This window comes from Trifolium pratense, linkage group LG2, assembly GCF_020283565.1.
Source record: "Trifolium pratense cultivar HEN17-A07 linkage group LG2, ARS_RC_1.1, whole genome shotgun sequence".
Taxonomy (NCBI): Eukaryota; Viridiplantae; Streptophyta; class Magnoliopsida; order Fabales; family Fabaceae; genus Trifolium; species Trifolium pratense.
Genome location: NC_060060.1, coordinates 66,822,869 through 66,836,996, shown reverse-complemented (window position 1 = coordinate 66,836,996; position 14,128 = coordinate 66,822,869). Strand labels below are relative to the sequence as shown.

At 37.2% G+C, this 14,128-nt stretch overlaps 1 protein-coding gene across 1 annotated transcript; it reads right to left on the bottom strand.

Moving 5' to 3' along the window:
* Positions 1 to 8,533: 8,533 nt before the first annotated feature.
* Positions 8,534 to 12,224, bottom strand: LOC123906406 (transport inhibitor response 1-like protein). Its single transcript, XM_045956307.1, has 3 exons — positions 11,053 to 12,224; positions 10,101 to 10,605; positions 8,534 to 9,996 (listed from the first exon to the last, which is right to left on the bottom strand). Exons 1-3 carry the CDS (start codon positions 11,643 to 11,645, stop codon positions 9,241 to 9,243), a joined length of 1,854 nt encoding a protein of 617 aa, XP_045812263.1. The 5' UTR covers positions 11,646 to 12,224; the 3' UTR covers positions 8,534 to 9,240.
* Positions 12,225 to 14,128: the final 1,904 nt, after the last annotated feature.

Below are 14,128 nucleotides of genomic sequence, written 5' to 3'. Positions count from 1 at the left end.
AGACTTAGGCTAATAGCTCACTTAGAAAGTATATAGGTTAAGAAAAGACGAGAGGCTAAGTTAAGGAAATTAGGGAATTTCACAACAAAATCGGTATTTTTCCAACACCCAGAAGTCTCCCTAGTATAGATATCAATTTGAATAACCATTGTGCCAAAATCTCCTGATTTAAATTTGTGGAATCCTTTAGTAGTTTATCTATCCAGTCGGACACCATCTATAAAGTCACACATTAAGTAAGTTTGTCGATGAATATAAGCGAATCATCTAAGCAGATTTTTAAGGTCATACTGTGGTAATACGGTTAAACCTTAAAGAAAAAAATAATATAAGGTCATACTGTGGTAATACGGTTAAACCTTGAAAAAATATTTATATGATTGCTAATACAAAATTTGTATCATCAAAATTTGTATCATCAAGCTAATTGCAGGTTGAAAAAGATGAATAAAGACGCTAACCGATTTTCTTACCATGTGTGTGACATAGATAAAGGGTCTTAATGTGACTGTCTAGAATGAAAAAAGATGAAACAAAGGAGAAGATTTAGATTTTAGTACAACGGCATGATCCAAATTCGATATGTATAAGAGGGAGAACTTTGTGTGTCGTTGAAATACCCTTCTTAGCCGATTTGAATTTCTGACCACGTATGAGTACTTGTGATGTTATTTTTCTCTAAGTCTGTGCGTGTGAGTTGCTTCGCATTTCAAATGTTTTCTATATGCAAGCTAAATTGCTTGAGGACAAGCAATGGTTCAAGTTTAGGGGAGTTTGATACGCCTAAAAATATGCTATTTATTTAGTTAATTTACTATTATATTTTATATGTTTTTATTTCGATTCCGAAGTTTTACTATATAAATAGTTGCTTATTTCTCATATTTTAAATAAACAGATAAAAAGTGTACGAGTTGAAGAAAGGACCGAAAATGGACTAAAAAGGAGCAAGAATGGACAAAATGGGCCACACAAGTGCAGCCAAGCCACACAAGTGCAGCCCAAGCCACATGCAGCCAAGCCCGCCAGCAAGAAGCAAATGCTGCCCGCCAGCAAGAAGCAAATGGCGCCCGCCAGCTTCTCCCATGTGGCCCTCGCCACCTACACAAAATCATGGCCATCCATTTTGATCACACGGCCAGGCGTGATTTTAACTCAAGTCCCACATCGGTTATTTTGTTGTTTTGTTCCCCTAGCTACTAGTATAAATAGGCTAGTTCTCTTCACTCAAAAACAGACACCAACTGGTAACAGTTGAGGAAGAGAATTGAGACTAAGATTTAATTCTTGATTTCTTCTCTTAGTTTAATATTTTTATTTCCTGCTGTTGCGCTGTCGGTGTCCGTACTCAAGATTTCCTTTATTAATTCAGGTTCTTTATTTTATTTTCTTTTCTTTATTTTTATGCTTATTTTATTTATTTTATTTTTCTGTTTTTATTTAATGTCTTTATTTTTATTTATTTATTTTATGTCTTTAGTTTTAGTTATGTCTAGCTAAATTTAGCGTTGCTAGGATGTGTAGTTAGTAGCTAATAGGGGTTCGGTAGTTAATTCGCGCTTAATAGTTTTCAACCACCAGTTTTAAATAAATACGTTATCAAATAATTCGTCACGAGAGTGAGGATTATTTTAAAGGCAATAAACCAACATTGACGAGAGTTGAGGTTTAGGGTCGGATAGTTAAAACTGACCGTTAGTTCTAAAGTCCGCGAGAGCTATTTAGGATTAATGAGTTTTATATTGATTTTCAAAGGTACTTATATAGGTAAGTGAGCGCGTGAGAGCTGAGCATTTATTTTATCTAAGTATAACGCTAGTCAAGATTTGCGAGAGCTGAGATTAGTGTTTTTAAATTAAATATAATTCTTGAAAACTGACAACGGTTTTATTTTCTTAAGCAGTTTTTAATTAAGCGTTGATTATAATTCGTCACGAGAGTGAGAATTAATTAAAGTAAAAATCAATAGAGCGAGAGCGTGAGATTTCTACTAGATAGTAAAAACTGAACATTAAATCTAATTCGCAACGAGAGTTGGGATTAGAGTTAATTAAATTATATTGTTTTTCAAAGAGTATTTTATTAGCGGGTGTGAGGACGAGAGTTAAGCACCACCTTTATAATTTATAATACTATCTGAATTGTATTTTTAAAACAATATAGTTTCGAAAATTTAATTGTTTACACCACTAAAATCTAGAAGTAATGCAACTACTTTGTAAAGTATTTTATTAATTTCATGATGAGAGTTGTGAGAGCTGGAAGTGAGAACGGCTTTCGCCTGGAGCATCGATTTTATTAAAATACGACAATTAGATGTGGTAGTAATTTTGTCTAGCGCGAACTAAGTATTGAACCCTCTGAAGCAACTAATAGCACGTCCTAGCAATATTTTATTTACATATTAAAAATCTAAAAAATATTTATTTCTCTTATTTTAGTTATTCAATTAATCATAACCCTTTAAATCATTAGCCTTAGATTTACAAAGCAACACTAGAATACGGTAGGTCGATTATTGGTCCTTTGGGTTCGATATCTTTTAAAACTACACGACACGACTGTATACTTGCGGTCATTGTCGCGTCACACGATCAAGATTCGAGACAAGAAGGGGGTAGAGAATGTGGTGGCTGATCACCTCTCAAGGCTAAGCAATCCGGATGTTACTAATAAGGAGGAAGCTATTAAGTGTGAATTCCCGGATGAAAAATTGCTCGCCGTATTTGAGTTTCCATGGTTCGGTGACATTGCCAACCTCAAAGCTAGTGGATTCATCCCGGACGAAATGACAGCACAACAAAAGAAGAAGCTCTTCGCGGACTCGCGACATTATTTCTGGGATGATCCATTTTTGTTCAAGATGAGCAATGATGGTATGATTCGTCGGTGTGTGGCCGACAGTGAAATCCGAGGTATTATGTGGCATTGCCATAACTTACCTTGTGGAGGGCATCATAGTGGCCCAAGAACAGCTGCGAAGGTTTTACAATGTGGATTCTTTTGGCCAACGATCTTTCAAGATTGTATGGAATTTGTAAAAGCTTGCGATGCATGTCAAAGGTCAGGAAGTGTTTCTAAAAGAGATGAGATGCCTCAGCATGGCCTAACTGAAGTCGAACCATTTAATGTATGGGGGATCGATTTCATGGGACCATTTCCTTCGTCTCAATCTAATGTGCACATTTTGGTTTGTGTAGATTATGTTACAAAATGGGTCGAAGCTACAGCTTGCCAAGCCAATGATTCAGCCACCGTGGTACGTTTTCTCAAAAAGAATATCTTCACAAGGTTCGGTGTGCCGAGGATTCTAATCAGCGATAGTGAATTTCCTCCTGGATTGGTATCCCCCAGATTAGGCTGTTAGGCTGAACTGGGTTAACAATTATGTGTGTCGTTTATGCTTTTCAGTATATGTTTTTAATGCTCTGTTTTATTGTTCTTACTGCTAAGACAAGTGTTACGACAAGTGTCTGCACATCGTGGACAACACTTGTCTACTGTGTACCAGAATTTCATTCCATATCTCCCAATTCAGGCAGTCCATTAACCATTTTCAATTTGGTCAGAAGTTTCAGGCCATTGATACTCAAATGCCCATATCTATGGTGCCAAAGTTGAGTTCTCTCTTGTTTTGATGCCTGCAAGCACATTGGAATAATGACAGGTGCAGTGAGCAAGAACATCCTGTTTGCAGTCATTGTAGTTGAGAAAATCAATCCTCTTTCATCAAGATACCCTTTGCAAGTATTGTTTTTGAAAACAATTGTCACATTTCTTTCTTGTAATTGGCCTACACTCAGTAGGTTTGTTCTTAAACCAGGGAGATAATACACATTGGAAATTACATGCACCTTATCATTGATAAGCAATTTGACATTTCCTTTTCCCATAACAGCCATCTTTGCATCATTACTTAATTTCACAGAATCTTTGAATGAAGCATCAAAATCAAATAGCCAATCTTTATTCCCTATCATGTGATTGCTGCATCCTGAGTCCAAATACCAAGTTTCTTCCCTGATTTCTTGATTTTGTTCAGTTATAGCCATTAGAAGAAATTCCTCTTCCTGATCAAATTCAGTATAGTTGACACTATCTCCCCAATTTGGGCAAGAACTTTGATAGTGTCCAAGTTTGTGGCACTTGTAGCATTCAATTGCTTCAAGATTTTGCCTTCCTCTTCCCCTTCCTCTGCTGGAATTTCTACCTCGACCCCTTCCATTACCAGATCCTCTGCCACCATTTGAGATCTTAAGGGCTTGTTCTTCAAGATTAACTTGTTGGCCACGCATGCGTTGCTTATGAACCAAAAGATTACTCTGCAATTCCTCAATTGAAAGCCTTGTCACATCATTTGATTGCTCAATTGAGCAAACTACATAGTTGAATTTAGGTGCCATAGATCTAAGAATCTTCTCCACAATAGTGTGTTGCTCCATTCTTTCTCACTGTGCTGTCATGCGATTAGCTATAGTGAGTGTTCTTGAGAAGAAATCATTCACTGATTCACCTTCTTTCATCTCAAGAAGCTCAAACTCTCGTCGCAAGGCCTGTAACTGAGCACGTTTCACTTTGGTTGAGCCTTGATACCTAAGTTTCATCGTATCCCAGATATTCTTAGTTGTATCACGAACCAACATCGTTTCCAAAATCGTGCGATCAATAGATTGAAAAAGATAGTTCTTGACCTTCAAATCCTGAAGCTTGCTTTCATTGGCAACTTTGAGTTGCTCAGTTGTGGCATTGGGAGGAGCCACCGTGATACCATTTTCTATCAAAGACTATAGTTCCTTCGACCGGATCATATTTTCCATAAGCATTGACCAATGCTCATAGTAGCCATCAAACTTAGGAACTGAGGTTTGGAAGTGGAGTTTTCTGCCATTGAATGGAGTGGAAAGAATGAACAGCGATCGTCGAGAAAGCAAGAAGAAAGAATAGTTCGCCGGAGAAGAAAGAGTGAGTGGTTGTAACGGTCGCCGGAACAGTGAAAAAACGGTTACAACTAACCAAGATGAAACTGCAGTTATCTTGGAGCTAGGTCTGGTCTTTAGGCTCTAGATACCACATGTTGTAAAGGCTTTCTCATTAATTGATAAATTGCTCAATACACACCTTTATATAGGCATTACAACATAAACGCAATGGGCTTGATACAAACACAAGGCCCAAAGCTACTAGACTAAGCCCGAATACTAAAACAACTACTAACATATTATGTGTGATTTATGGACGAAGGGCCAATTAATATGAATAGTGCATGTCTTTATTTCTTCAATGGAGGTGTATAGGTTTCAACTAAAAACAAAGTAGATGAATTTCTAAACCAACATAGTTGAATTTAGCGGAAGAAGTTAGACTCTTATAATATGACCGAATTAAAATTTGAGTCCCGTTGAAAGAGAAGTACCCGCATTTAGTATATGACAAACTCTAAATAGAGTTATCTTCGGATTAAGAAAAAAAAAGGCTTAATTAGTCTTTTGGTCCCTTAAAGATATTTTAGGTATCATAATGGTCCCTTAAAGAAAAAAAAGTCAGGATTGGTCCCTTAAAGACACATATGTTTCTCAATTGGTCCTTTTCGTCAATTTTTTACAAAAAACGTTAGTTTTAGTAGACTGAATTGTGGATGTCATTAAGTGTGAGTGGTCCACCAATATGACAAAAATATATGTCTTTAAGGGACCAATCCGGGTATTTTTTTCTTTAAGGGACCAATCCGGACCTTTTTTTCTTTAAGGGACCATTGTAAAACCTAAAATATCTTTAAGGGACCAATAGACTAATTAAGCCCAAAAAAAATTATAATCCTTTTATACTTACAAACATTTCCCTCCTATCTCGACAATCTCTCCATTTCTACTCGTTAGTGTTGACTGTTGAGATTTTGCTAATATACATAATTAAATAAGTTTTGCACTATATATAAGTTTGCATTTCACCATTGATCCATTATTAAGACTTATCACGTGTCATTTGATCAAATATTAAGATTTATTGATCCAATTGTGATTACTAATGTTAGATTTGTTTCACGTATGCACCAAGACGTGGCCTAGTATTAAACACATAGTCTACAATTTATAAAACTATCTTTCATAGCATGTATGGTTTGTGTTTTATATAAAAAATCGTCAAATGTTCTTAAAAAGCCGTATATAAAATGTGGCTTAACATGAATCAATAGTTAGTTAGTTCAATGGTGATTGGCGCTGAATTTAGTAGAGATGACCGCGGTTCGATCCCCCGCACTGCTATCGGGGCAGCTTGGAACCACTTGATGTCAGAACTAACACCCGAACCAGATTCAACTTGCGGTGAAAATCCAAAAAAAAAATGTGGCTTAACAGACAAAAGTTGTGAAAACCTAAAAACCCTTTTTGGTTTCACCGACCTTTTTATAAAAAATTTCTTCTCCCACTAATATACCAACAACACCACCCACTGCCAACTACTTGTTGGCATCCTTGTTTGTTATTTTGTACGTTAGTTTCTGCATTCTACCTCATTACTGTCATTTAATCAACCATGATATCATTATTAATTAATGCATGATTATATAATAAGACATTAATTTATTCATGACTCAATGCCGTACACGTGGTCCACATACTCAAATGATCTGATTGTTGGCCCCACCCCCAAATGGGTCTTTACCAACTGGCCCAAAGAAACTTTATAGAACTTCAACTCATTATAATTATTATTAGTGTTATCAGTATGCCTTAGAAAATAGTTTGATGCATGTGAAAACCTGAATGTATTGGTGTTATGTTGATACCTTAGTCATTCATGACCATGCAATTTGACTTGAATTTAATAAAAAAGTGATGGACTTGGTTTGTTGTCTCTGGATAGTAGGTAAGATAAGACCATTCAAAATAGTAATTGAAAAGTATCCAACGATTATAATTGAACGAGAGAGGAATCTCTCAATTTTTTTTCCTCATGTTCCTCAAGTTTGCTAATCACTATCCTTAAATTCACCTTTTTACCTTTTCTTCTTTCCCTCTTTCCAAATCAAGGGTTCAAAATAAAATTTACCCTCAATTTAATAGAGAGAATCTCTCATAATTGAACCATGTGTGACAGACAGAGGAAGAGAATCATATATATACTTGTGGGTTTGGGTTGTGTGAAGTCATAATAACTACACAGTCATCTATATTGATGATCGTTGGATTAAAATCTAAAATTCAAATTCAATATTTTCAAACATTCAAAAATTACATTAAAATCTAAATTGTTCGATCTTGGTCTAACGGCAGCCGGCAGCATGACTACACAGTCCAAATTCCATAATTGTGTAAGGTCATTATCTATTTGTTTCTCCAATTTGTCTTCTTTTTTTTTCCTCACTTGGGGACAGTGATGGCAACTTGTAAAGAAGAAAACAAAGGCAAATAGAAAAAAGATATGGTTAAAAGGACAAAGACAACTATTGTACAGTTGTAATGGCCATCCATGAGACTGTTCCCACCATCAGCAAATATGGATAAGCCAAGCAATGAGAACCGAACCAAGTGTTCCTTTATTATTATTATTATTATTAATTATTATTATTATTTTTTATTTTTTTTTCTTCTACAAGTGTCTTATCCTTTCTCTAAAGCAATATGATTCACGATAAAAAATTTTAGGGTGAGAGACATCTAAAAGTGATAGGAAAATATCCAATTGCGAGAGGACGAGTGGCAAAGAGAGACCATTGGGTTCAGTCCACTAATGGATAGTTAGACAAAAAAGAAAACCAAAGCTTTGATTCACCTCACTTAGTTGTACAGTCAGATCCCACTTTGGTGTTGGTTTACTTTTACCATTCTGCATCATGCCAGATTGAATACCAACAAGAGAAAGGAGTTAGATTTTTCTCATAATAATAATAATAATAATAATAATAATAATAATAATAATAATAATAATAATAATAATAATAATAATAGTAATAGAGATAGAGAGACTATCCATCAGCATTATTGGTCTCCTAACATCAGCTTATTCAAATATCTTCAAAACATAAGCAATTACTCAAACTGTGCCTATATAGAGTTAACCAATTAAGCATGCGAATTAAGAGGGTTTTATTATAAGGTAAGTCATCAAAGAAAATAGATCATGTCTCCTAAATGCAGTTCATTCATTCAAATGATAATAAAAGACTGCAATAACTATTAATATGCCAAACCACAAATTCAAACTCACAATACTCCTCCCTGCATTCAAACTCGGATATTGCATACAGATCCAAAGACTCCTATTTTAGATTGTGTTTGAAGTTAATTTGGTGAAGTTATAACAAGTCATTTAGTTTAATCTTCTTCATTCAACGCTTGAGATCTTAATGAATGAGAGTTTCTTCTTCTAACTGCAGTGAATTCCCCCATATCACTCTTTTTTTGACTGAAAAAGAGATTCCTCTAGGCATGTGAAATGGAACACCACAGGAAAAAAGGGGGTCCTGCAAAGTGTACTTGAATAACACTTTCCACACATATAATTAATAAATCTAACTGGCGATCATTCCACATTCAGAAAACGAAGGACATAGACGCCACATGGTCCATGCATATTCTAGCATTTATTAACCATCTCACAATTTGTTAACAAACAATAAATTCTACACTCAGATGATACAACAACAAATCTGAAAAAGAAAACAAATAAATAAAAACATTGAGATTAAAGAGACATGAGTTTTGTATCAGTCTGAGGATTGGATTCTTTCCACCTGCAGCTTAAAACTAACTATCATTTGAATCCAAATAAAGAGGCTAATTTTTCATTACAAAGTGAATAGTTGATGCTTCTCAACTACCATGATGGTATGATGGAAAAGTTAGGGAACATCACCTCTTCACACTTGTTTTGATCTCCCTCTGAATCTTCTCTCAATGTACCTTCTTTTTCAGATCAAGGAAATGAACTAACAATTACTAACCAGTGCTCATAGTAGCTTCAATCTCTACTTCCCCTTGTCCAGCACCTTTCTGCTACGATAAATTGAATATAACTTAAAAACAATAACTGTAGAACTTCATCTTCTGCATCATTCTCCCCCCTCTCTACTACCACTTGCCTGACATCCTTCCGCTGCAATAATAAATATAAAAGATAGACAATAAATGTAGAACTTCATCTTCGGCATCAATCTCCCCTCTCTCTCTAAGTCCCCTTATCTGCATCACTGAACAGCCACCAATGGTGAAGAGTTCAAGTCTTCTTTAAATGAAAAATTTATTGCAGGATAGTAACATTTTCAGGAGTATCATCGCGCGGCCCATCAAGAGACCGATACATGTACAATATTTCGACATCATTGACTGCATCCCCGTCATTGTTGATAACTTCTAAAACCATGTGAGGCAATGCTTGTGCAACTTCTTGGCAAGCTTGGCGTGTCAATTTACAAGACGACATCCAAAGGAACCGCATGTTGTAGTAATGATGCAAACCGGATCGTAAAGCTCCGTCCCCAAATGGACTGTCCCGGATTTCAAGCTTCTGCAAATTAGGGCAACCTTCAAGCACATACTTAAGGCCCGTGTCAGTGTCTCCCGCAAAGGCAACTGATAGTGTCCTGACCAATTTCCCATACCTTCCAATGTATTCGAAAGCTCGATCAGTCAGCAAACCAGATACAGCAAGTCGAGTGAGCTTCTTGCAGTTCATAACAATAGCACCAAAACCTTCATCCATGGGTTCTTGTGTCACAGCATCGGGGCGATACACCCCAATTATACAAAGACGAAACACCACAAGATCCGGGCAGTTCTTTGACATAGCAACCACAGCTGCATTTGTCATTGTCTGGCAGAAAAACAAAATCGATTCTAATTTTCTACAACCTTGAGAAATGGCTTCAAAACCAACCTCAGAAACAGGACCTTCAGTCTCCTCCCTCGCATCCACAGGAAACACTCGAAGCTCGCGCAAGTCCTTGCAAGTTGCAGCCACTGCCTGAAGGCCTTCATCGTGTATTGAATCAAGGACCTACACAACAAAAGCAACAACAGTAAGCTTCAAAAACTCTAAAATTCTTTTCATTCACAATGCAGTCAAAATGACACATTACGACACAAAACACAAACACCTACCCACAATATCTGAAGCTTATGACAGTGACATATAACAGACTTCAGCTGTTCAGCATTAACATCAGCATAACTAAAATTCAATGAAGTGAGGTTCGCGCAAACTGGATAAATAGCAGGAAGGTAATCCGACCAAATCTCCCTAAATCCAGACAAACAAACCAATGATCTGCATGCTGCAAAAGCAGATGCATAGTCAGGTTCCTGATCCACATTCTCATTAGCACTGAATGACCCTGTTCCAAGATGCGTGAGCTGAGGAGCACGAAGCATTAGCCGATGAAGCTGAACCATCGAAACAGATCGGTTCAATCTAAGCTTCTTCAAATTAGGTGATCTAGCAACCAAACCTTCCAATGCCTCAAAATTCACAGGGCACTCAACACAATCAAAAGCAAGAGACTCCAAATGAGTTTGTCCCTCATTCGGAAAACATGATACCCAATCCACCTCTTCATCATCCTCAACCTCAATCACAGATTCCACCAGTTCCAGCACCTTCAGCAATCTGAACCAAAAACAACACAAAACACACTGATTTAATCCACACAACAATCTTAAAAATCAATCAAGTCCCCAAAAATCCTCATAAAACAACCTAAACTAAAAGGTATAAGTTTCTTTATTATCAAAATGGCAAACAAAAAAAAAATTACCTCCATTTGGACAACATCAATAAGGGTTTAAGTATGTGTTTGGAATGACTGACCGTGAATCTGACAAAATTTACGAAAATCAAATCACAGTGACACACTGTGATTCTCACAACTTCACCGTAAAAAGTCAATCCAAACATGCACTTACATGGCTCAGCAACCCGTCACGGTTGCAATTGAGACTACTACATTTGAGTTAAATTTCCCCATAAAATTGAAATCAAATACAAAAACTCTTTTTTTTTTTCTTTTCTTCAGTAAACAGTAACTAGTTTATAATTATGGTGATTTGTGATTACCTGCACTTAGATGCAATAGCAGCAAGACCAGGGGTACCAAACCCCTCGCAACAAACAAGAAGAAGTTCATGAAAACCCGGAAATGAATTGGCGATGAGGCGAAGATCCTGATCAGTAACAGACATACGTTTAAGATGAAGCTTTTGAAGCCAAGGATAAGCTTGAGAAAGTGAGGTAGCCCAAGGAGTGAAGTGGGCCCCCCAATCAACAGGCATCAGATCGAAATCCGCAAACCTCGGCTTACCCTTAACGGTTACCGATTTGATGCGGGTGAAACGGGAGGTAGCGCGGCGAGGAGAGAGTGCATAGCAGTTACCGATGAAGAGGTCGGATCGAGTGAGGGCTTCCGCACGGTACCATGAACGACAGACCAATGAGGCGGCGTTACGGTCTTTGCGGGAGGAGAGGAAGTGAAGAACGTTTTCTAGAACGTTCTCGAGGACTTGGTCTGGAAACGGAGATGGGTTTTCGGTTGGACCGGTGAATGGTTCGGATGAACCTGTTCGGTTTTTTGATGTGGATGATTCTGCGATCTCGCCTCTTGCTAGATCTGGTGTTGTTGTTGTTGTTGTTGGAGGATGATTTTCTCTCATTATTTTTTCTGGTTACTTACTGATCTGGGTGAGTGTGGTTTTTTTATTCCGATTAAGAATGAATCAATCTTTGGTTTTATGGAATTTTTAGGCAATTTGGATTCATGGGGCTTCTTGGCTCTAGAGAGAGAGAGAGAGAGTGAAAATGGAAATGGAGTCAGTGAAAGTTAGAGAGAGAAAGTGTTGAAGATGATATCAGATGGAAGATGGAGTTAGTGAGTGAAGTGAGAGAGAGTATAATATGAGTAGTGTGCGTAAGAGAGTGGGGAATGGATTGTCTACCGTGAAGACAAAATTGGAGAGAATTATGTGAGTTAATCACAGCCTTTCATTTCTTATAGTGAAAAATTCATGGATAAAAATTAAAACACTAACACGATCTCCAATAATATAGTATCTATTAGATATTTATGGTGTTTAGGGTCTATTTGGCCCGATTTTTTTTCTACTTTTTCATATTTTTAAGGAGAAGATAGGCCAAACACATTTTAAATTAATTACTTAATAAAAAAAAACTTTTTTTGGAATGAAAAAACTGAATAGAAGGAGCTTGGAATAAAAGGTGTTGAAACCAACTTTGAAACTACTTAACACGGAACTTAATTTTTATAGCCCCCTCTTCGATCCTCGTTGGCACTTTTTTCATTTTTTTATATTATTTCAGTACTTTCTTTTCTTTTTTTTTTAAAGATATTTCAGTACTTTCTTATACTCCCACTTTTTTCTCTTTTTACATTCAATTCAATTTCAACTTTGTTGTGAATTCGTCTTAAAAATCACACCAATGAAAAGAACTTGATGTGTGGAGCAATAGAACGGCAACCAAATAATTAAGCGGAATAAGCAATAATAATAACAACACCGATAAAGAAGATAAATGGAGAAGAAAGAACACAATATTTGTTTACCCAGTTCGGTCCAATAATGACCTAGTCTGGGGGAGAGAGCAGCCCCTCCGTTCCACTATATCAAACGAGTAACTTTACAAAGAGTTCCAATTAAGTTACAAGAATTAATCCTAATTCTACCCAAATCCCGAATCTCTTCCCGTGGCCAAGAGACTCAATTTGATAAGTGTTTCCCAAGGTGTACCACAAAGATTGTTCGCCCACCCTAGAGTTGTACCAAGAGAAAACCTTTTTTCCTCTCTAAATTTTTCTAGCCCTTGTGTGGTGGCAAACCCTAATCCTTGCCTCTACATCTCTACTCTTTTTCCTCAATTTTTCTATGAATAAAGCACTCCCTATTTATAGAAAAATAATATGCCAAAAATTAGTAACAAATCTGTTTTAAAATAAAACAAATCCAAGTCAAAGTATCTTCCAAGAAAATATTTTTTTTTTTTCAAAAAATCTTCAAAACATCAAAGATGCAAAAAGATTCAACAAAGATTTTTCTGACTTCTTGTAACTGAGATTTCAAGGCATATCCAACAATTCTCCACCTTGCCTTTAAATCGATGGTGATCCCATATCAACCACCGTGCTACTCTCTCTATCTTGAATCTTCTATTCAAGATCACCGGATTGTACCTCCCTCTTCATCCTCGGAATGCCTTCCGCTCTCATGAAGATCTTGCATCCCACTACCATAGGATTTTAGGTAGCCCCACAAGATTCACTGCACCCTCTTCAGACTCCGAACTGGTCAAGTCCGTACCTCCCTGAAGAAACGCTTGCTCCCAACTATCATCGGAATTTTAGATAGCTTAACAAGCTCCACCATCCCTCTTCAGCCCCCGGATTGTGCCTTTTCCGTCCTCCTGAAGAATCGCTTGCCTCCGACTATCCATGGAATTTTGCGATAGCCCTACAAGCCTTCACCACTCTTCGACCCCGGAATGCCTTCCGTACTCTCGAAGTTTTGCTTGGCTCCAAACCAACCTTGGAATTTTAGGCGGTTTCACAAGCTGCAACATCAAACTCTCCTTGTATCCAACTACCTCCAGCAGTCTCACAAGTTACCAAGTCTGATCACCTGTTGCTTTCAATTGCCTCCCTGAAGATCCTCTCAAGGTCTTGCACTTCTTCAGCCACAATTGAAACATAACCCACAAGGTCTCCATGGTCATCCCCTTTGGTTCAACAATACCACTCTCCTCCCTATCTCCGATTAGATAGCCAAGAGCTAATGTTGACTGTCTACCACTATTGGAAGACTCCACCTCAAACTGAGTTTCCACCAAAGTATACCCACCATGATCTCCACCTTGTAACACACAAGACCTCTTCAACTCCTCTGAAACATACTTCAAGCTATTGTTAGTCTCCAACAATTCCAGTTCAGTTCAACACCTAGTAAACCTTGTTCACTAGTCCAACTAAACACATGTCACTAACAGGTCCACCCGAAGTCCCATAACTCAACCACATTATGAGAGTCACCACTAGTTATAGATGCATGACCAACTATCTTTGCATCTAAGTTCAGAAACATACCTCACATCGTGTAAAGAAACTCACGATTGTCAAACTTCGTAAGAT

Bases quoted from the DNA above. Each gene is read 5' to 3' on its own strand.
- LOC123906406 (XM_045956307.1), bottom strand. From the start codon at position 11,645: ATGAGAGAAAATCATCCTCCAACAACAACAACAACAACACCAGATCTA. The intron at 10,606-11,052 runs GTAATCACAAAT...TTTTTGGTTCAG, and splicing joins GCTATTGCATCTAAGTGCAG to ATTGCTGAAGGTGCTGGAAC. The intron at 9,997-10,100 runs GTAGGTGTTTGT...TTTGTTGTGTAG, and splicing joins ATAAGCTTCAGATATTGTGG to GTCCTTGATTCAATACACGA.